Source organism: Papio anubis, chromosome 17 (assembly GCF_008728515.1).
Source record: "Papio anubis isolate 15944 chromosome 17, Panubis1.0, whole genome shotgun sequence".
In the NCBI taxonomy this organism is placed as follows: domain Eukaryota; kingdom Metazoa; phylum Chordata; class Mammalia; order Primates; family Cercopithecidae; genus Papio; species Papio anubis.
Window position 1 is genome coordinate 46,465,890 of NC_044992.1, and position 23,068 is coordinate 46,488,957.

General features: G+C 45.5%; 1 protein-coding gene across 5 annotated transcripts in view; it reads right to left on the bottom strand.

Annotated features, from left to right (window-relative positions):
- FBXL20 (F-box and leucine rich repeat protein 20) overlaps positions 1-22,889 on the bottom strand; it is a 152,002-nt gene extending 129,113 nt beyond the window's left edge. For 2 of the 5 annotated variants that reach the window (XM_031657068.1, XM_031657069.1), the window contains exon 1: positions 22,542-22,706. In XM_031657068.1, the coding sequence (XP_031512928.1) occupies positions 22,542-22,589 (48 nt within the window). In that variant the 5' untranslated portion in view covers positions 22,590-22,706. Of the gene's footprint in view, positions 1-21,734; positions 22,064-22,541 lie in introns of those variants that run through there. The other 3 variants (XM_031657066.1, XM_031657070.1, XM_031657067.1) reach the window with 3 other exon arrangements.
- Positions 22,890-23,068: the final 179 nt, after the last annotated feature.

The window sequence follows — 23,068 nt, forward strand, 5'->3', positions numbered from 1 at the left end:
CCTGACCTCATGATCCGCCCACCTTGGCCTCCCAAAGTGCTGGGATTACAGGCGTGAGTCACCGCACCCAGCTGCTACTTTTCAATAATATAGGACAAAGACAATACTCAAAGAATTAGTGTATCACCATCAGTGACTTTAGTGGTTAAAAATAAGCAGCATATAAAAAAAGTGACGAGGAGAAGACATGGCCCAAGTAGTTGTTGTGGCCACTCTTCTGCAAAACAAAAACTATAAATTGAGAAACATATTTACTTTTGTATAACTGGAAGTCAAGATAAAATATTGGAGCTCCTCAGAAACCTCCAATCAAACATGTACTCAGAGGTGACATCAGTGAAAATGCCACAATAAGAAACAAACGAAAAAAATTTCACCCCTCCATAAAAGCAACAACAAAACTAGCAAAAATCAAATATTTACAGTTAGATAGAAGATACAAGTTATAATGTTCCATAGCAGAATAGGATGACTATAGCTGGCAAGGATGTATTGTGTATTTCTAAGTAGATAGAAGAGAGGACTTGAAATGTTCCCAACACATACAAATGATAAATACTTAAGGTGATGGATACCCCAAGTACCCTGACTTGATCATTACACATTTTATGCCTATAATACTTACATGTACCCCACAAATACATAAATATTACCTATCAATTTTGAAAAATCAAATTTTTTTGAACTTTAAAAATTAACCAAGTCTTGCAATAACCCAAGGAGTCTTCATTCAAGAAAAACGGCTGAATCTCAGTAAGCCTAGAGGTTTGTATCATTTTAATTTACCCCAAATGCGCCTGTTGGCAGTAACCTTAAAAATAACATCTGTGGCCAGGCGTGGTGGCTCACGCCTGTAATCCCAGCACTTTAGGAGGCCGAGGCGGGCAGATCACGAGGTCAGGAGTTTGAGACCCGCGTGACCAACATAGTGAAACCCCGTCTCTACTAAAAACACAAAAAATTAGCTGGGCGTGGTGGCGGGCGCCTGTAATCCTGGCTACTTGGGAAGCTGAGGCAGCAGAAGAGCTTGAACCCAAGAAGCAGAGGTTGCAATGAGCCAAGATTGCACCACTGCACTCCAGCCTGGGCAACAGTGCAAGACTCCATCTCAAAAAATAAAATAAAATAAAATAAAATAATAACATCTGACATTGCTGGTAACTGAGGGAACGGAACAGATCTGATTTCCAAAGAACTGTAATGATTTGTTTTAACCTGTCTGGTGCTCCCTGGAAAACCAGCTCAAAAGGTTTGTCTTTATATTGTCTGACTCAGAACTGGCCTACTGCTAAAGTAGGTACCCTGCATTTGTCAAAAACATTTACAGGCAAACGTTTTAGTCACTGCTGACTGAGGGACAGATAATAAACTAACCAAAAAGCTTAAAAGAGAGGAAAAAAGCCAGGGAAACATATGTCCATAAGGGCATTGGTAAGCTCTGATATATTCATGAGAGTCAGAAGGCCACATTCATGCCCAGGGTTGTGCACGTGCTCAGTAAAGACCTGAGAAGGCCCAGAGTTCTCACCTCCAGTTGATCTTGAGGATTTGCAGAAGTAGGAAGTTAAAGGCTAAGCCAGAGTTGTAAACTGACTGGCCATGTGTTCAAAGTATGCCCCTACACAAACCCCTTCGGCAAAGACTAGGAGAATTTGTGGTTCTCGGTATTAAGAAATTTCTGTACAGTCATTAGCTGACCACTAAGCTAATGGAACAGAAATTTTAACCCAGGTGCAGTGGCTCATGCATGTAATCCTAGCACTTTGGGAGATCAAGGCAGGAGGATTGCTTGAGATCAGCCTGTGCAACACAGTGAGACCCTGTCTCTACAAAAATAAGAAGGTGAGCCAGGCACTGAAACCACCTTTGCAAAGTTATAACGAGACAGTGAAAGAGATCTAACTTAACCGACTCCATCTTGCTTCTAATCTCCAAGCTGTCCTTGTTCATTTCTGGGCTGAACTAACTTTAAGATAAACTGAGTTTATAGTTTAAAACAAAGACCATAACAGCCCTTTCCCAGAGCAGACCTCCTTCTTGCGTGGGGACTAGATTGCCTCTGTAGTACTAACATTAGCCACAAGATTAGAAATGATGGTTTAGGAGTCATGCACCTGGAGGTTACAAGAGTCTGACCCTTCCTAAACTGCTCCTAAGATCTGTGCTTGAGATATTTTGCAGACCCTGCACTTCATGGATCAGCTGGCACCACCCAGATCGATTAACTGGCTCATCTGATCTTGTGGCCCCCACCCAGGAACTGACTCAGTGCAAGAAGACAGCTTCAAGTCCCTATTATTTCTTTTCTTTTTTTTTTTGAGACAGAGTCTTGCCCCAGCCTGGAGTGCAGTAGCGCGATCTCGGCTCACTGCAAGCTCTGCCCCCGTGGGTTTACGCCATTCTCCTGCCTCAGCCTCCAGAGTAGCTGGGACTACAGGCGCCCGCCACCTCGCCCGGCTAATTTTCTTGTATTTTTAGTAGAGACGGGGTTTCACCGTGTTAGCCAGGATGGTCTCGATCTCCTGACCTCGTGATCCGCCCGTCTCGGCCTCCCAAAGTGCTGGGATTACAGGCTTGAGCCACCGTGCCTGGCCAAGTCCCTATTATTTCATCCCTGACCAATCAGCACTCCTGGCTCACTGATTTCCCCCCACCCACCAAGTTGTCCTTAAAAACTCTGATCCCCGAATGCTCGGGGAGACTGATTTGAGTAATAAAACTCCCATCTCCCACACAGCTGGCTCTGTGTAAATTATTCTTTCTCTATTGCAATTCCTGTCTTGATAGATGGGCTCTATCTAAGCAGCGGGCAAAGTGAACTCCTTGAGCAGTTACAGCATGCTGGCACATGCCTGTAGTCTTAGCTACTCAGGAGGATGAGGTGGTAGGATGGCTTGCGCCTGGGAGTTTGAGGCTTTGGTGAACTGTGATCTCACCACTGCACTCTAGCCTGGGCAACAGAACAAGACCCTGTCCTCCACCACCTACCGCCCCCATCATCGAAAAAGGACAGAGATTTTATTTTATTTATTTATTTTTTATTTTTAAATTTTATTTATTTTTTCGAGATGGAGTCTCGCTCTGTCTCCCAGGCTGGAGTGCAAAGGTGCGCTCTCAGCTCACTGCAACCTCCGCCTCCCGGGTTCACGCCATTCTCCTGCCTCAGCCTCCCGAGTAGCTGGGACTACAGGCGCCTGCCACCATGCCCAGCTAATTTTTTGTATTTTTAGTAAAGATGGGGTTTCACAGTGTTAGCCAGGATGGTTTTGATCTCCTAACTTCATGATCCGCCCACCTCGGCCTCCCAAAGTGCTGGGATTACAGGCATGAGCCACCGCGCCCGGCTGTTTTTTTATTTTTATTTATTTATTTTTGAGATGGAGTCTCACTCTGTCGCCCAGGCTGCAGTGCAGTGGTGCCATCTCCACTCACTACAGGCTCCGCCTCCCGGGTTCACGCCATTCTCCCGCCTCAGCCTCCGGAGTAGCTGGAACTACAGGCGCCCGCCACCACACCCAGCTAATTTTTTGTATTTTTAGTAGAGATGGGGTTTCACCGTGTTAGCCAGGATGGTCTCGATCTCCTGACCTCATGATCCACCCGCCTCGGCCTCCCAAAGTGCTGGGATTACAGGCGTGAGTCACCATATCCAGTCAAAGGACAGAGATTTCAGGGTAACAAATGACGAATACAGACTGTACAGAATTAGTCTGGGAAAGATACTAAACAAACAATACTAATAGTACAAGTAGAACAAACTGGGAGGGAAGTGAATGTAATTTCCAGAGTTGCCACATCATAATATGCAAAATGTTCTATTTTCAACAACAATTAAAATTGAGGTATGCATAGAAATTATTTTAAAATGACATGAATGTATCCAAAACAAAGAACTCTTATAACCCAACAATAAAAATACAACTAACCCAATTAAAAAATGGGCACGGAGGTGTGGTAGCTCACATCTGTAGTCCCAGCTACTTGAGAGGCGTAGGCAGGAAGATTGAGCATGTAAGTTTGAGATCAGCCTGAGCAACAGAGCAAGACCACATCTCTTGAAAATATAAATAAAAAACTAAATGAGCAAAGGCCTAAATAGACATTTCTACAAAAGAGATAGACAGCCAACAAGCACACAAAAAGATGGTCAACATCATTATTCATTAGATAATTACAAAGCAAAAACACAATGCGATACCACCTGACACCCACACCCACTACAATAATTTTTTTTTTTTTTTAGATGGAGTCTTGCTCTGTTGCCCAGGCTGGAGTGCAGTGGTACCGTGTTGGCTCACTGCAACCTCTGTCTCTTGGGTTCAAATAATTCTGCCTCAGCCTCCCGGGTAGCTGGGATTACAGGCGCCCCCTACCACGCCCAGCTCATTTTTGTATTTTTCAGTAGAGACAGAGTTTCACTATGTTGGCTAGGCTAGTCTCAAACTGCTGACCTCAGGTGATCTGCCTGCCTTGGTCTCCCAAAGTGCTGGGATTACAGGCGTGAGCCACCACGCCCGGTCATAGGATGGCTATAATTTTTTAAAAAAGAAAATAGGCCAGGCACGGTGGCTCACGCTTGTAATCCTAGCACTTTGGGAGGCCTAGGCAGGCGGATCACCTGAGGTCAGGAGTTCAAGACCCGCGTGACCAACATGAAGAAACCCCGTCTCTACTAAAAATACAAAATTAGCTGGGGTGGTGGTGCATGCCTATAATCCCAGCTACTTGGGAGGCTGAGGCAGAAGAACTGCTTGAACCTGGGAGGCGGAGGTTGTGGTGATCCAAGATCGCGGCATTGCACTCCAGCCTGGACAGGAAGAGTGAAACTCTGTCTTAAAACAAATAAATAAATAAAATGTAAAAATAACAAAAAAAGGAAAATAACAGTTTTGGGCAGGATATGGAAAAACTTGAGCCCTTGTACATTGCTGGTGGAAATATACAATGATGTAACTGCTGTGGGAAACACTCTGGTGATTCCTTAAAAAGTCAGATATAGAAATTCTAACTCTGGGAGGCTAAGGCGAGGGGATCGCCTCAGTTCCAGAGGCCAGCAGTTCGAGAACCAGCCTGGGCAACATAGCAAGACCCCATCCCTTGGCGGGGGTGGAACTGGCCAGGCACAGTACAGTGGCTTACACCTGTAATCCCACTTTGGGAGGTCAAGGCATGAGGATCACTTGAGATCAGGAGTTTGAGACCAGCCTGGGCTACACAGCAAAACTTCATATCTACTAAAAATTAAAAAAATTAGCTGGGCAAGGTGGTACACATCTGCCACTTAGCTACTTGGGAGGCTGAGGCAGAAGGACCCCTTGAGCCTCAGGAGTTCGAGGCTACAGTGAGCTATGATTGTGCCACTGCAATCCAGCCTGGACAACAGATCAAGACCCTGTCTCAAATAAATAAAATAACATAAAATAAATAAGTACATAAAATATTTAACAATCAGCTGGGTGTGGTGGTGTGTGCCTGTGGTCCCAGTTACTCAGGAGACTGAAGTGGGAGGATCACTTGAGCCCAGGAGGTCAAGGCTACAGTGAGCCATGATCGCATCATGGCACTCCAGCCTGAGTTGACAGAGACCCTGTCTCAACAAAAAAATTAGAAATAAATATATATATAGAAGTTCTACTTTCAAAAGATATCTAGAATCCAATTACTTCTCCCCGTCTCTACTATAATCAACTTGATGCAAAATATTAATATCTCCTTTCTCATTTATTGCAAGAGCTAAGAACACTGGTTACAACATCAGAGTCTACACAAAACAAGAGTGATACTCAATATGAGTTATATCACGTTCCTCTTCTGCTGAAAACAGAACACAATTCAAAAACAGATCTATGAATGTATGGTTTACCTTGTCAGAATAAAATTCAGAGCTTAAAATGGATTAGAAGGCCATTCATTATCTGCCTTGCTCTCTAACCACCACTACCACCCTGTTCCCAATTCCCACCAATAACTCGGACGTCATCCCTACCACTGTTCTCCAACTTCACTATGATCTGACCACAGTAACCTACCACTGTTCTTAGAGTACATCAAGGACACTGCAACTTTTGTTTTTGCACTTACTATCCTTTGGCTATAATGGTCTTTCCTCTGATAACCACACACCTTGCTTCATTTCATTAACTGTGCTCAAATGTTACCTTAATAATGAGGTCTCCTTTACCATTCTCTATAAAATGTGAACTATGTCCACCTCCCTTCCCCCTTTTCCTGCCCTTTATTTTGCCCATCACTATCATTAACATCTGGTATATTATTAATTTTTTTTTTTTTTTTTTTTTTGAGACGGAGTCTCACTCTGTCGCCCAGGCTGGAGTGCAGTGGTGCGATCTCAGCTCATTGCAAGTTCCACCTCCCAGGTTCATGCCATTCTCCTGCCTCAGCCTCCCGAGTAGCTGGGACTACAGGCACCCGCCACCACCATCTGGGATATTATCTACGTTTTTATATTGTCAATCTCCCCTCACTAAATTTTAAACTCCATTAGAGAAGGACTTTGTTTTGTCCACTTTTATACCCTCATCATCTATAAGAATACCAGACATGTAAAAAGTGCACCACATATATTTGCTCACTGAATTAGTGATGAGAAAAATGTAACAGAAAAAGATAAAACTCACCTGTACTACCATTACAAACTATAGAAATAAAACTAGCAGGCCAGGCGTGGTGGCTCACACCTGTAATCCCAGTACTTTGGGAGGCAGAGACAGGTGGATTGCCTAACGTCAGGAGTTCGAGAGCAGCCTGACCAACGTGGTGAAACCCTGTCTCTACTAAAAATACAAAAACTAGCAGGGCGTGGTGGTCGGTGCCCGTAATCCCAGCTAGTCAGGAGGCTGAAGCAGGAGATTTGCTTCAACCTGGGAGGCGGAGGTTGCAGTGAGCCGAGATCACGCCATGGCACTCCAGCCTGGGCAGTAAGGGTGAAACTCTGTCTCAAAAAAAAAAAAAAAAAAAAGTTGCTAATAAAAGCTAAATAACAGAATAACAGGCCAGGCACAGTGGCTCATGCATGTAATTCCAGAACTTTGGGAGGCTGAGGCAAGAAGACTGCTTGAATGTATGAGTTAGAGACCAGCCTGAGCAACAGCTAGAAACCCCATCTCTACAAAAAATACAAAACATTAGCCGAGTGTGGTGGCATACACCTGTGGCCCCAGCTACTCAGGAGGCTGAGACAGGAGGATCACTTGAGCCCAAGAGGCAGAGGTTGCAGTGAGACGAGATCATGCCACTGCACTCCAGCCTGGGTAACAGAGTGAGACTCTGTCTCAAAAAAAAAAAAAAAAAAAAATGGCTGCATAAGGCCTGGCGTGTAGCTCATGGCTGTAATCCCAATATTGTGGGAGGCCGAGGAAGGCAGATAACTTGAGCCCAGGAGTTTCAGACCAGCCTGGCAACATGGTGAAATCCCATCTCTACAAAGAAATACAAAAATCAGCTGGGTATGGTGGTGTACACTTGTAGTCTTAGCTACTCGCGGGGCTGAGGTGGGAAGATTACCGGAGCTGTGGAGAGATTTAGGCTATAGTGAGCCATGATCGCACCACTGCACTCCAGCGTGGGTGACAGAGCAAGACTCTCTCTGCGGCAGGGGGGGGGGGAAGGTCAGGCACAGTGGCTCATGCCTGTAATCCCAGCACTTTGGGAAGCCGAGGAGGACAGATCACGAAGTCAAGAGATCGAGACCATCCTGGCCAACATAGTGAAACCCCGTCTCTACTAAAAATACAAAAATTAGCTGGGCGTGTTGGTGTACGCCTGTAATCCCTGCTGCTTGAGAGGCTGAGGCAGGAGAATCACTTGAACCTGAGAAGCGGAGGTTCCAGTGAGCCAAGATCACGCCACTGCACTCCACTCCGGCCTGGGCAACAGAGTGAGACTCCATCTCAACAAAAAATAAATAAATAAAATAGATACATAATTCATAAAAGGATCCATAATACACAATTAACCATGGTTGCTGCTGGGGCACAGTGGCACACAATGGCTCACACCTGTAATCCCAATTAGCTATGCATGGTGGCGCACGCCTGTAGTCTCAGCTATTTGGAAGACTGAGGTGGGAGGACTGCTTGAGCCTAGGAGGTCAAGGCTGCAGTGAGCTATGATGGTGCCACTGCACTCCACACTGGGCAACACTGTGAGACCCTGTCTCTAGAAACACACACACACACACACACACACACAAATGGTTACCTCTGGGGAATGAGGTGGGGAGAAGACTTACTTTTCTTTTAAACTCACTTTAAGATAAATAGAAAATTGTATTTTAACTTCCCTTCCCAGCACAAATACTAAAGCAACAGTTTAACCTCCATTTCCAGTCTGAAATTAAACCATAGGCCTATTCCTATAACTGTCTTATTTTAGTAAAACAGAAGTGGGTGGAAGAAAGATATGTCACTGAAACATATGAAACTGAGAGACTTGAGTCTACTGTAAGAACAGCCAAGGAGGTTGATGCTCAAGTTTCCTTAACTAAAATAATGGTAACAATTCACAGAGATTGTGCAGTTCAACTCAGTTGCAGTGAATGAAAGCTACAAGAAAGTTTACTGAACTAGTTCTCCATTAAATTTTGCTTAGGCAGCCAGGCGCAGTGGCTCATGCCTGTAATCCCAGCACTTTGGGAGGCCGAGGCGGGCAGATCACGAGGTCAAGAAATCGAGACCATCCTGGCCAACATGATGAAATCCCGTCTCTACTAAAAATACAAAAATTAGTTGGGCATGGTGGTGCATGCCTGTAGTCCCAGCTACTCAGGAGGCTGAGGCAGAAGCATCACTTGAACCCAGGTGGCAGAGGTTGCAGTGAGCCGAGATCGTGCCACTGTACTCCAGCCTGGCAACAGAGATTCCGTCTCAAAACAAAACCAAAAAAAAAAAAAAAAAAGAAAGAAAACTCATCAGTTCTGCCGGGCACGGTGGCTCACACCTGTAATCCCAGCACTTTGGGAGGCCAAGGTGGGCAGATCAAGAGGTCAGGAGATTGAGACTACCCTGGCTAACACAGTGAAACCCAGTGGCATGCGCCTGTAGTCCCAGCCACTCTGGAGGCTGAGGCAGGAGAATCGCTTGAGCCCGGGAGGCAGAGGCTGCATTGAGCCGAGATCGCGCCACTGCACTCCAGCCTGGGGGACAGAGCAAGACTCTGTCTCGAACAGGAAAAAAAAAAAATTAAAAACTAATCAGTCTAGGGATGAGTGAGGTGCCTCTCTCCTGTAATCTGAACACTTTGGGAGGCCAGGGCAGGCGGATCACTTGTGGACAGGAGTTCGAGATCAGCCTGAGCAACATGGTGAAACTGAGTCTCTACAAAAAATATAAAATTTAGCTGGAAGTGGTAGCGTGCACCTCTAATTCCAGCTACTCAAGAGGCTAAGGCACAAAAATCGCTTGAACCCGGGAGGCGGAGGTTGCAGTGAGTTGAGATCACATCACTGTACTCCAGCCTGGGTGACTGGGTGAGACTCCATCTCAAAAAAAAAAAAAAAAAGAAAAAAAAATATATATATACATACACACACACACACACACATATATATATATATTTTTTGCTTCGACCTCAATCTTATTTCCATTTTTAAAGAGTACCATTGGCCGGGCGCGGTGGCTCAAGCCTGTAATCCCAGCACTTTGGGAGGCCGAGACGGGCGGATCACAAGGTCAGGAGATCGAGACCATCCTGGCTAACACGGTGAAACCCCGTCTCAACTAAAAAATACAAAAAACTAGCCGGGCGCAGTGGCGGGCGCCTGTACTCCCAGCTACTCGGGAGGCTGAGGCAGGAGAATGGCGTGAACCCGGGAGGCGGAGCTTGCAGTGAGCTGAGATCCGGCCACTGCACTCCAGCCTGGGCGGCAGAGCGAGACTCCGTCTCAAAAAAAAAAAAAAAAAAATAAAGAGTACCATTAGCATAAAGCATAGTAACTACCTAAGTACTATGTGACTGGTTAGGAACTTTCAACCTAAATGTGTATCCATTTGTAATTCCACAAAAGAACACTATTTCCAATAAAGATTATGTGGAGCACATATATTCTCCCCTACTTCCCAGACTGATATTGCATTGAATCCTGTGCTTTCCTGTTCTTAACTCACCTCTGAAGAAATACTGTTTCTAGGAATACTGACCAAACATCAGCCATCTGACAACAGCCAGAACATGTGAAGAAAAGAATAAAACTGTATGCTTGCTAGGTATGTAGTACAGGTGTACCCTGACTTACGATGGTTTAACTTAAGATTTTTTGACGTTACAATGGTGTACACGTAATATGCATCAGTAGAAACTGCAATGAGTACACATACAATCATTCTATTTTTCACTTTCAGTAATCATTAAGTTACATGCGATATTTAACATTTGTTTATAAAATCAGCTTTGTGTTAGATAATTTTACCCAACTGCAGACTAATGGATTCTGAGCATGCTTAAGGTAGGTGAGGCTAATCTATGATGTTTGGTAGGTTAGGTGTATTAACTGCACTTTCTTTCTTTTTTTTTTTTGAGACTGAGTCTGGCTCTGTCGCCCAGGCTGGAGTGCAGTGGCCGGATCTCAGCTCACTGCAAGCTCCGCCTCCCGGGTTTACGCCATTCTCCTGCCTCAGCCTCCGGAGTAGCTGGGACCACAGGCGCCCGCCACCTCGCCCGGCTAGTTTTTTGTATTTTTTAGTAGAGACGGGGTTTCACCGTGTTAGCCAGGATGGTCTCGATCTCCTGACCTTGTGATCCGCCCGTCTCGGCCTCCCAAAGTGCTGGGATTACAGGCTTGAGCCACCGCGCCCGGCTTTTTTTTTTTTTGAGACAAAGTCTCGCTCTTGTCCCCCAGGCTGGAGTGCAATGGTGCAATCTCAGCTTGCTGTAACCTCTGCCTCCCGGGTTCAAGCGATTCTCCTGCCTCAGCCTCCCAAGTAGCGGGGATTACAGGCACCTGCCACCACACCTGATTAATTTTTGTATTTTAGTAGAGATGGGGTTTCACCATGTTGGCCAGGCTGGCTAACACGGTGAAATCGCGTCTCTACTAAAAATACAAAAAATTAGCCAGGTGTGGTGGATGCCTGTAGTCCCAGCTACTCAGGAGGCTGAGGCAGGAGGATGGCATGAACCCGGGAGGCGGAGCTTGCAGTGAGCCAAGATCGCGTCACTGCACTCCAGCCAGGGTGACAGAGCGAGACTCGGTCTCTAAATAAATAAATAAATGTAAGCAAAGAAATCTAAGAACATTGGCAATAAACTGACTATCTAATCTCTCTCCAGAGAATCACAGAATTTCCATGCTAGAAAGAAACAGAGTTGAGACAATGTAGGTCCAGAGAGGTAACTTACTCAAGGTCTCACAGACACCAGCAATACTAGAACTTCACTAGAATATGTATAATACACACACACAAACACACAAATTTATATAAATTATAAGAGCACATTTTGTTTCATAGTTCAGAACTAGTTCCCTTCATAAAATCCTGATGACATCACCTTAAAGCTGTCATTGTCTCCTTATCCAAATTAATTTCAAAATAATAACATCAAAAGATACAGATGATCTGGTTCAAAAAAAGATGGAAAAAACATTCCAACAGAGAACTCTGGAAAACCCTGCAGCTAAGATTTAAATCATTTATTTGCTACAAACCACAAATCCCTTCTCCCTTTCTTTTTCTTTTCCCCAACCATCTCTAAAAAGGGGGAAAAAAAAAAAAGGGGCCGGGTGCGGTGGCTCACGCCTGTAATCCCAGCACTTTGGGAGGCCAAGGCAGGTGGATTACAAGGCCAGGAGTTCGAGACCAGTCTGGCCAACATGGTGAAATCTCATCGCTACTAAAAATAGAAAAAATTAGCTGGGTGTGGTGGTGTGGTAATTGTAGCTATCAGAAGGCTGAGGCAGGAGAATCCCATGAACCCAGGAGGCGGGGGTTGAACTGAGCCGGGATCACGCCATTGCACTCCAGCCTGGGCAACACTGCGAGACTGAGAAGAAAAAAATTAAAAAAGGAAAAAAAACAAAGAAAACAGCCAGGTGCGGTGGCTCATGCCTATAATCCCAGCACTTTGGGAGGCCAAGGCAGGTGGATCACCTGAGGTCAGGAGTTCGAGACCAGCCTGGCCAACATGGTGAAACCTCGTATCTACTAAAAATACAAAAATTAGTTAGGGATCATGGCGCGTGCCTGTAGTTTCGGCTACTCAGCAGGCTGAGGCACCAGAATCACTTGAATCCAGGAGGCGGAGGTTGCAGTGAGCGAAGATCACTGCACCCCAGTCAGGGCGACAGACTGAGATTCTGCCAAAAAAAAAAACAAAAAAAAAAAAACAAAAACAAAAAACAAAACTGGTTCTTTATCAATAACTGCAATTCAGTATACAGTGTGTTGGCTCTGGCTTTTCTTGGACCTATAAAAAAAAAAAGGGCAGCATGTACAAAAAATGCTCTACATTTAAGAACCTATCCTAATCGAAAAATTTTAGTTTCATTTTTGCCTTCCTGCTACATATAATTCCTCACTCTGCAGATACTAAAGCAAACATGAAGTGCCCACAATAGCTATACCTAAGGTATCTTTTATTATTGCAAATTAAAAGTAAAACTGAGGCTGGGCCAGGTGGCTCACACCTGTAATCCCAGCACTTTGGGAGGCCGAGGCAGGTGGATAACTTGAGGTGAGAAGTTCGAGACCAGCCTGACCAACACGGTGAAATCTCAATTCTATAAAAAAAATGTAAAATTTGCCAGGCATGGCGGTGCATGCCTGTAATCCCAGTTACCTGGGAGGCTGAGGCAGGAGAACCACTTGAACCTGGGAAGCAGAGGTGGCAGTGAGCCGGGACTGTGCCACTGCACTCCAGCCTGGACAACAAGAGTGAAACTCCATCTCAAAAAAAAAATAAATAGGCCAGCGCAGTGGCTCATGCCTGTACTCCCAGCACTTTGGGAAGCCAAGGCGGGCAGATCACCTGAGGTCAGGAGTTTGAGACCAGCCTGGCCAACATGGCAAAACCCTGTCTCTACTAAAAATAAAAAAATTAGTTGGGCATTGTGGCGGGCGCCTGTAATCTCAGCTACTTGGGAGGCTGAGCCAGGAGAATCACTTGAACCCGGGAGGCGGAGGTTGCAGTGAGCTGAGATCGCACCATTGCACTCCAGCCTGGACAAGAAGAATGAAACTCTGTCTCAGGGAAAACAAATAAATAAATAAACAAATAATAAATAAATAAATAAACTGAGAATGCTTCCCCAGTTTTCACTTTGAAATGTATTCTCCACTTGATGAGAAAGTCACACCAGCAAACACCACACTGGTTACTATATTTCATTAAGTTTGGGCCAGGATTTTATATATATATTGCCAACCTTCACTTCCATTTATGGAAGTGTTGTTAGATATAATTTCTGTCTTAGCACCAAAGTAAAGCCTAAGATCAACTTAATTACTCACTTACATGGAATTGGATTTCCTTTTTTGTTTTGACCAGAAATTCCTGGGATCAAGGACAAAAATGATATATAAATTCATTTTATTTCCACCTGACTACAACTGTTAGATAAGAGGCTTATTAAAAGAGTATCATAAAATCAGTTTGAGGATACATGATTAGGGAATAAGTAGGTTACTTACTTAGAGCTATAATTCACATGCCTAATAAATAATTATTTAATCTTTACTAAATACCCAACAAAATCATTACTTTAAGAGAAACAGGCTGGGCACGTTGGCTCACGCCTGTAATCCCAGCACTTTGGGAGGCCGAGGTTGGCGGATCACGAGGTCAGGAAATCGAGACCACCCTGGCTAACATGGTGAAACCCTGTCTCTACTAAAAAATATAAAAAAATTAGCCGGACATGGTGGCGGGCACCTGTAATCCCAGCTTCTTGGGAGGCTGAGGCAGGAGAATGGTGTGAACCCGGGAACCAGAGCTTGCAGTGAGCCGAGATTGCGCCACAGCACTCCAGCCTGGGCGACAGAGCAAGACTCCATCTCAAAAAAAAAAAAAAAAACAAGAGAAACAGTCTTCAAAAGCTAATGCAAATTTGGTTTGGATTTATCATATTAAATACATAACTTTGTTTTTTATAAAAGTTATACAAAGGCAAGACGAATTGAGCACAAACACTATTGCACAGTTCAATATCACCACCTATTGTTAGTTGCTGTTAAGTAAAAATGTTTTATATATCTAATGGATCCAACTATATTAAGACATAAAACTGTAAAACCTGACTTGGGGCCAGCGGTGGCTCAGCCTGTAATCCCAGCACTTTGGGAGGCGGCCCGGGTGGATCCACGAATCCAGGAGGTCGAGACCGTCTGGCTAACACGTGAAACGTCTCTACTAAAAATACAAAAACTAGCCGGTGAGGTGAGCCCGTAATCCCAGTTACTGGGAGGCTGGGGGCAGGAGGGCAAAGCGTAAGCCGGAGATGAGCTGCAGTGAGCTGAGATCCGGCCACTGCACTCAGCCAGACGAGCAGCTGACAAGACTCGTCTCAAAAAAAAAAAAAAACACTGTAAAACCACAGCTGGATGCCTTGGCTTTTCTGAGTCAATATTTGGATGGGAGGGGTCTGATCTAAGAATTGGTTTAGTCTCACTAAGTCTGAAGACCAAGTAGGAAAACAGTGTAAAGACAACTATGCACAAGTAGCTAAATTTGGTCACTTTAAGGGCATTCTTTCTTCTCCCTTCCTCCTTTGGATTTTCCTGGTGTCATGGAATATTTTATTTTGAACATCTATAAATACCTTTCCAAAACCACAGTACTAGTTAGATTACTGAAACTTTTTTTTTTCTTGAGACAGAGTCTCGTTCTGTCGCCCAAGTTGGAGTGCAGTGGCGCGATCTTGGCTCACTGTAAGCGCCGCCTCCCAGGTTCACACCATTCACCTGCCTCAGCCTCCCAAGTAGCTGGGACTACAGGCACCCACCACCATGCCCGGCTAATTTTATTTTATTTTATTTTATTTTGTATTTTTAATAGAGACGGGGTTTCACCGTGTTAGCCAGGATGGTCTCGAACTCCTGACCTCGTGATCAGCCCACCTCAGCCTCCCAAAGTGCTGAGATTACAGAATTTTTGCTTTTTTATTTTTTAAGATGGAATCTCACTCTGTCACCCAGGCTGAAGTGCAGTGGCACAATCTCAGCTCACTGCAACTTTCACCTCCCTGGTTCAAGCGATTCTCCCACCTCAGCCTTCTGAGTAGCTGAAATTACAGGCGTCCGCCACTACACACGTCTAATTTTTGTAATTTTAGTAGAGACGGGGTTTCACCATGTTGGCCAGGCTGGTCTTGAACTCCTGACCTCAAGTGATCTGCCCATCTTGGCCTCCCAAAGTGCTGGGATTACAAGCCCGAGTGCCCAGCCAGATACTGCACCCGGCCAGATACTGAAATTTTTAATTCAGTTTCCCGTATGTTACCAGTTGAGAAACAGTAACCTAAGGAGCAGGAATTAGATCCTTGGCCTATAAGCAAGCATTTATAAATTTGCTAGAAAAATGAGATAAAGATTTGAAAACAGACAACTTTAGGAATGAAAAGAGATAGATTTTTTAAAAATTAGGATTAAAAAGCATCATCAACACTAACAGTTAAAACTGACAAATGACCTGAAACATAAGAAGACTTTAAAAGTGTGACCACTTGTAGGCCGGGTGCGGTGGCTCACACCTGTAATCCCAGCACTTTGGGAGGCCAAGGTGGGCGGATCACTTGAGGTCAGAAGTTCTAGACCAGCCTGGCCAACATGGCAAAACCCTGTCTCTACTAAAAACACAAAAATTAGCCAGGCATGGTGGCACGCCCCTGTAATCCCAGCTACTCGGAAGGCTGAGGCAGGAGAATCGCTTGAACCTGGGAGGTGGAGACTGCAGTGAGGCAAGATCATGCCACTACACTCCAGCCTGGGCAACACAGTGAGACTCTGTCTCAAAAATAAATAAATAAATGGTAAAAGGACCCATGATTATGCAATAAAGAAACATCAATAACACTGTTCAAAAAGGACAGATTGAACGGGTCCAAAATGCCCAGGCCTTTGATATATATTTTCTATAAGTTAGATAATTGCTTTCAAACCAATTGCTAGAGTGTAAAAAACAAAATTCCTTAGTTTTACCAGTACTCAATCCCATTGCAAGGGTTTTCAAAAGAAACAAATTACTGTCACCCACTGGAAAAATATATACCACTTTCACACGCACCAATTTGGAAATACGGCTATTTTCTATGCACAATGTTCTTTAAATTAGACGATAAAAGTTTTAATGGATAAAAACGTCTTTATTTCAGCCTTAACAGTGTATTCTGAGACTGAGCCTACACACTTAAATATTATAGTGGCTGTTTCAGAAAAAATGGCCAGGGAAATATGATCTTCTGCTTTTATTCAAAAATCACAGATTCATAGGATTCCAGAAAAAAGGTACCTTAGTGATTGATTCTAATTCCCTTGCTTTATAGAAGAGGGAAATCACCAAGCTAGAAAAGTAAAAAGAATGACTAGGCTGGGTGTCGTGGCTCACGTCTGTAATTCCAGCACTTTGGGAGGCTGAGACGGGTGTGTCACCTGAGGTCAGTAGTTCAAGACCAGCCTGGCCAATATGGCAAAACCCCATCTCTACTAAAAATACAAAAATTAGCTAGGCATGGTGGCGGGTGCCTGTAATCCCAGCTACTTGGGAGGCTGAGGCAGGAGAATCTCTTGAACCCGGGGGTTGCAGTGAGCCAAGATTGCACTATTGCACTCCAGTCTGGGAGACAAAAGCGAAACTCCTTCTCAAAAAAAAAAAAAAGAAAAGAAAAAAAGAAAAAGAAATGACCAAGGTTACAGTTAGTTGCTGGCAAAAAATTAAGATTAATATCCAGGTCTCACCGGGCGTGGTGGCTCACACCTGTAATCTCAGCACTTTGGGAGGCCGAGGCGGGCGGATCATGAGGTCAGGAGATTGAGACTATCCTGGCTAACACGGTGAAACCCGTCTCTACTAAAAATACAAAAAAACTTAGCCAGGCATGGTGGCGGGCGCCTGTAGTCCCAGCTACTCGGGAGGCTGAGGCAGGAGAATGGTGTGAACCCGGGAGGCAGGGCTTGCAGTGTTGCAGTGAGCTGAGATCGCACCACTGCACTCCAGCCTGGGCGACAGAGCAAGACCCCAGCTCAAAAAAAAAAAATCCAGGTCTCTTCACTCACAATGTAGTATGCTCTTTTTGTCATGCCACATTTTAAGGTTTTTGTTATTTTGTTTTTGTTTGTTTGAGACAGAGTCTTACTCTATCACCCAGGCTGGAGTGCAGTGGCGTGATCTCGACTCACTGCAACCTCTGCTTCCCAGGTTCAAGCGATTCTCATGCCTCAGCCGTTGGAGTAGCTGGGACTACAGGTGCACGCCACCATGTCCAGGTAATTTTTGTATTTTTAGTAGAGACAGGGTTTCACCATGTTGGCTAGGCTGGTCTCAAAGTCCTGAGCTCAGGTGATCCGCCCGCTTTGGCCTCCTAAAGTGCTGTGATTACAGGCGTGAGCCACCATGCCCAGCCAGATTTTTGTTACTTTGGATAAAATGAAGCAAGCAGGCAAACAAATATTACATGCTAGGGTTACAGGTTGCATGTAATATTACAGATTTATAAGAAAGGCAGTGAGGTGTAATGAAAAACCATAATGAACATGGATTCAAAATACCCAAATTGGAGCATATCACTTTCTAACTTACGGGTTCTTATCTCCAGGCACTGTTTAAACTGTAAAATGGTATCTGAATGTCAGTCAATGTTACCACTATGATTATTTTTTAACGTTAGGCTTTTTAATAAACCCATTAAGACAGAATTTTCCTCCAACAGTACTATATCCTTATAATGAAACCACTAAGAGTATGACAAAGTGGAGAGGCTTAACTGAAAGAAACCTAAGCTTGGACTCAAGTGCTAGCCTAGATATTTAAACACTAATCTCACTAAGTGTTAAGATAATGTCAATTATGGGGCTTAAAATGAAGGTGGGCAGGTGTGGTAATCACGCCTGTAATCACAACACTTTGGGAAGCCGAGGAGAGGATCACTTGAGCCCAGGAATAGCAAATACAAAATAAAATATAATGGATGAACTTTGGAAAAGCTCTTTTCCAAAAATTTTATAGACTTCTTGCTAGTTATACTAAAAACAAAGCAGGATGACAGTGGAGTCAAAAAAAAAAATGCAGATTGGAATCCTGGCTCCCCCACTTACTAGCTGTGCAATTTGAACACCTTACTTAACCTCTCAGGCCTCCAGTTTCCTCAAGTGTAAAACAGAATAGTAAAACTAGAGGTAACTAGCCGGGCGCAGTGGCTCACGCCTGTAATCCCAGCACTTTGGGAGGCCAAGGCAGGTGGATCACCTGAGGTCAGGAGTTCGAGACCAGCCTGGCCAACATGGTTAAACCCCGTCTCTACTAAAAATACAAAAATTAGCCAGGCGTGGTGGTAGGCGCCTGTAATCCCAGCTACTCGGGAGGCTGAGGCAGTAGAATCGCTTGAACCTGGGAGGTGGAGGTTGCAGTGAGCCGAGATCGCACCACTGCACTCCAGCCCGGGGACAAGAGCGAGACTTCATCTCCAAAAAAAAAAAAAGAAAAAGAAAACAAAACAAAAACTAGAGGTAACTGAGGTAAAACATCTGGCTCAGTGTCCGGCATGCAGGAAGTGTTCAATAACCATCATTAAATTTGAAAGAAAATTACTAAAATTTGCTACAAAGTTTACTATAATAAAAAATATCTGAATGGTAAGTTTTAATTAAGTGACTAACACAATTCAGCACATACTACATTAACCTACAAGGGTTATTACTATATACATTTAATGCCCAGGTGACACAGCAAGGAAAACATGAATTTTCACATCTCTCGATCTCTTAACTAGAGACTCTTTATTCAGTAGTCATCTACTTTGACTATTCTACAAGATGCTACACATCTGGCTAACAGGTACTCGCCCTTGTTGTTGTTGTTGTTGTTGTTGTTGTTTCTTTTGGAGACGGAGTCTCTCGCTGTGTCGCCCAGGCTGGAGTAAAATGGCACAATCTCGGCTCACTACAACCTCCACCTCCTGGGTTCAAGCGATTCGCCTCCTGCCTCAGCCTCCTAAGTAGCTGGGATTACAGGCTCCCACTACCACGCCCAGCTAATTTTTGTATTTTCAGTAGAGACCAGGTTTCACCAGATTGGTCAGGCTGGTCTCGAACTCCTGACCTCGTGATCCACCCACCTTGGCCTCCCAAAGTGCTGGGATTACAGGCATGAGCCACCTCACCTGGCCCCTTGGTTTTAACTTAAACATCTTTTTTTATATATATAGCTCTAACCCAGAGTGGGAGATTTAAGGTGTGTGGCCTCCAGTTACAACACACAAAAGCATACCTATAAAAGGATTTCAATGAACCAACTATCTAAAATTCATAGAGCTGCAGTTATTTTCTCCAAGAAAAAAACATCTTATACAGCCATAATTTTAAATTAGCTATTATGTGATATAAACATTTCATGCATCCACAAAAATTCTCAGTGAGAGATCTGCTATCTGCTTACAGTTGTAAAATTATCAGTTATTTAAGAAGCAAAGACTGTAATTTTGAGGATTTAAAATATCATTTGATGTAAATGTTTAGATCTGCTTTATTTATGTATCTTTTATTGACTGAAAGTAAATATTTAAAATATTTTCAACATATAAGCAGTAAGTTTATTTACTACTTTCTAAGAAGCCAATTACTAATTGTCTCAGTCCTTGTAAATTAGGTCAATAAAGAGGTAAATGGTTTTAAGAAATACTCAATGAACTTCATTAACACTATCATTTCTAGCCATTCTCATCTGTATTCTGGCATGGAACACGTCACATTATACTAAGTGAATAGCTTTTAGTTTATAAACAAACACTTATTTAATCATGAAACCGTCCAAGAAGGATTTCCCCCCCTTATTCTTTTTTTTTTTTTTTACCTTCTCAGATCATATTTAGAAAGCTTTAGTTGCCAGCTACATCAGCTCCAAGTTAAAAAGAAACCTCTTAATAAAGCAACAAATTTTCTTAGCACTTTATTATAGTATGCCACCCCTACAGAGACTGTAAATTAAAATATAAGAGAATTATAAAAATAGAAAATAGCAATGTAATTTTAAAGTACACACAAGAGAATACTTTCCAACAATTATTCAACCTAAAACGAACAGCAAACTGATAAAGAGCTAATTCCACAGGCAAAAGACTGTCCCCGACTCAAATCTTCAGTATCTGGAACTGCCTTTCAAGATTCCTGTTAACTGCTGAATATCTATTCAGTAATTTTAGTGACATTCTGGATTTTTACAGTACTACTGAATACGAAACCACCGTAAATTAACTTTAGTGGGGCTCTGTACATGAGGGTCATCCAATGTCCTATTAAAAACCAAATAATATATTCCATAATATCTTCTTCTAGTGATCAAGTTAAATACTAAAACTCTAAGAAGGCCAATTCTTTGATTTTCTCCACTCTTCGAGTACAACAGTAACACTGTAGCTCTGAACTTAAACTCACCCCAAACACTTCCTATCTTGATCTTCGTGGATCAATTCAAATTATTTTCCAGTTCGCATAAGAAATCAAAGAATAGATTAAACTGACAACCCTTAAAAGTTTTCACTCCCTGGACCTACTTGTCCAGTTTCTTAAACTTTTGTCTCGCCGTCTTACAATTTCATCTCTCAAATGGAGATGAAGAAAAACACCGAGTGAGATTGTCCACTGAGCTGTGAGTGATCCCAGGTCAGCCTGGTTCTCTGCCAGAAACGACCAGGTGACATTTACTCTTCCTGTAGAAGTTTCTTTCTCTTGACCCTCAAGGAACCTTCCAGAATATTGTTACACTATTATAATTCATCAGTAGTTACAATACTTCACTTCCCAAAGGAATCTCTTCCCTGCACGATGACTACTCTCTAAAGACGCTTTCAAGACCTTCCACTCCTCAATTCCAGGACAATAAACCTCCCTCGCTAGAGGAGAAAAAGTTCCTAAAAGACAGACCGGAATGGATTTGCTGAACTTTCGTTCCAATCTCAAAGCATGTAGACATCCAAGGGTTCCCAGAAACAATGAGCTACAGAAGTACAGACTACACGGGGAAAAAGAGGAAGTATCAGAACAATACCCAAACCAAACACAGCACCGAAAACCCGTGGTCGCCTCTATCATCCCAGACTACCGCCCCCACTTCCCTAGTTTCACCAAGGTCTCAAACTTGGAGAAATGGCATCCATCCCCTAATTTCCTCCCTCAATAGACAACAAACGCGTCACGAAGAAAGTGGCAGAGAGAAAAGCAGCAGGCTCTCGTGGACCGGAGCCGTGATGGCTGGGTAGAAGGAGGCAAGCCAAGGGTTGTGTAAAGAATGGAAAGCTGAGCGATCCTGGGGGAGGGGGGAATTAGGGCGCCCAAGCTAATCCCCCGCCGGGGCCCGCCGGTGGGAAGAGACGGGGGGCGAACCGGCGAGGGGACTGGGGACAGCCGGCTGCGCTGGGCTTTCGGGTCGCAAGAAAGGGGAGCAGAGTCTGGCAGCCCCGTCAGTGGGTGGGTGACGGCGCCCGCCAGGGAGGAGGCTCCGTGCGGGGCGGACGTTTTGGGATGAGAGAGCGCGACCCGTCCTCCTCACGCCGCCTGAGACCCCCAAGCTCACACCTCAAATCTGCTCTTGGTCACTCCGTTCACGTCCCTCCTCATGGGGCCGGCGGGTGCGGCCCGGGCCGGGCTCTGCGGCGAGTGGAGTGCACAGACCTGGGGCCCAGGACAGGCCCGGGAGTTCCGGGACGAGGACTGGGTGCCGAACGGATGAGGCCGAGGCCGTGGGACGGGAACGAGAGACCTCTCGGCTCCGGCTGGGCCTCCACCACCTCCCGTGGCGCCAGCGGCCGCAAGGACTGCACGTCGCTAGCTCGGCTCTCTCCTCAGCCTCAACTTCAACCCAAAACAAAAACACTCCCCACCTGCCAGCAACGCCGCTGCTCATTGGACAGAGCCGCCCGGGCCTCAGAGCGCCGGGGAGGGGGAGGGGCAGGGGCGGGAGGAGGAGGAGCGCGGCGGCGGCGCGAGACTACCCCTCCCCCACACGGGGCCGGCCCTGACGGTGCGCCCAGGAGCATCCGGAGCGCGGCGGCGGCACGACCCCCTGCGCCTCCGAGGCAGGCTAGCCCATCGGGAGAAGGCGAGGCAGGGAAGTGCCTGTGCGTGTGGAAAAGGGGTCTGTGGGGTGGGTGCGAGTGCGCGCGTGCTCGCGGACCGGCGAGGGAGAGTAGAGCAGGACCGCACTCTACGCGGGGCCCCTCTTCTGCCCCTTGTCCCCCTCTCCTCCCTCCGCGGGCAAACAGGCACGCACCCACCTGCACAGAACCTCAGCCTCTACCCGCGCCCCCAACTCCTCGTTACTTGTTCCCCAGAAGCCTGTAAGCACCCTTCCCGGCCACCCAGCTCCCTTCCCCTGTCACTCACTGTCGCCTTGAACCCAAAGTGCAGCAGGCGGTCCCTGCTCGGAGCCATTTTCCTCCTCTTTCTGGATGTGTCTAGATTGGGGCAGTGCGGCTGCCGCCGCCGCCTCCGCGATTGCCGCCGCCGCCGCCGCCTCCCCCACCCGAGTGTATTACATTACGGGGTGCTGCAGGGAGGCCTAGGGGGCCGCTGCCGGACCCTTGTCTCCCTGTGCATGGCTCGGGAGGGCGAGGGCTGGTTGCGCTGAGCGGCAGGCCGAGTGCCCGCCCTGGTCCGGGGATGGCTGCGGAGCTGCACCTGGGGCCGGGGGTCGGGGGTGCAGGGCCGGAGCCGGGCAACCTTTCCTTTGGCCGGGGGAGGGGCGCGCGTCTGTGGGGGTGGGGCGGGCGAGACCGAAGGGCCTTTGGTTTTCCCTGCTCGGCCGCCGCCGACGCCCAATGGGCTGCAGAGCCTGCCTGTCCGCCAGTTAGGGCGCTGTTTGGTGAGAGCCTCGGCCTGACGTCATTTTGGCGGGAGAAACAAGCGTGTGT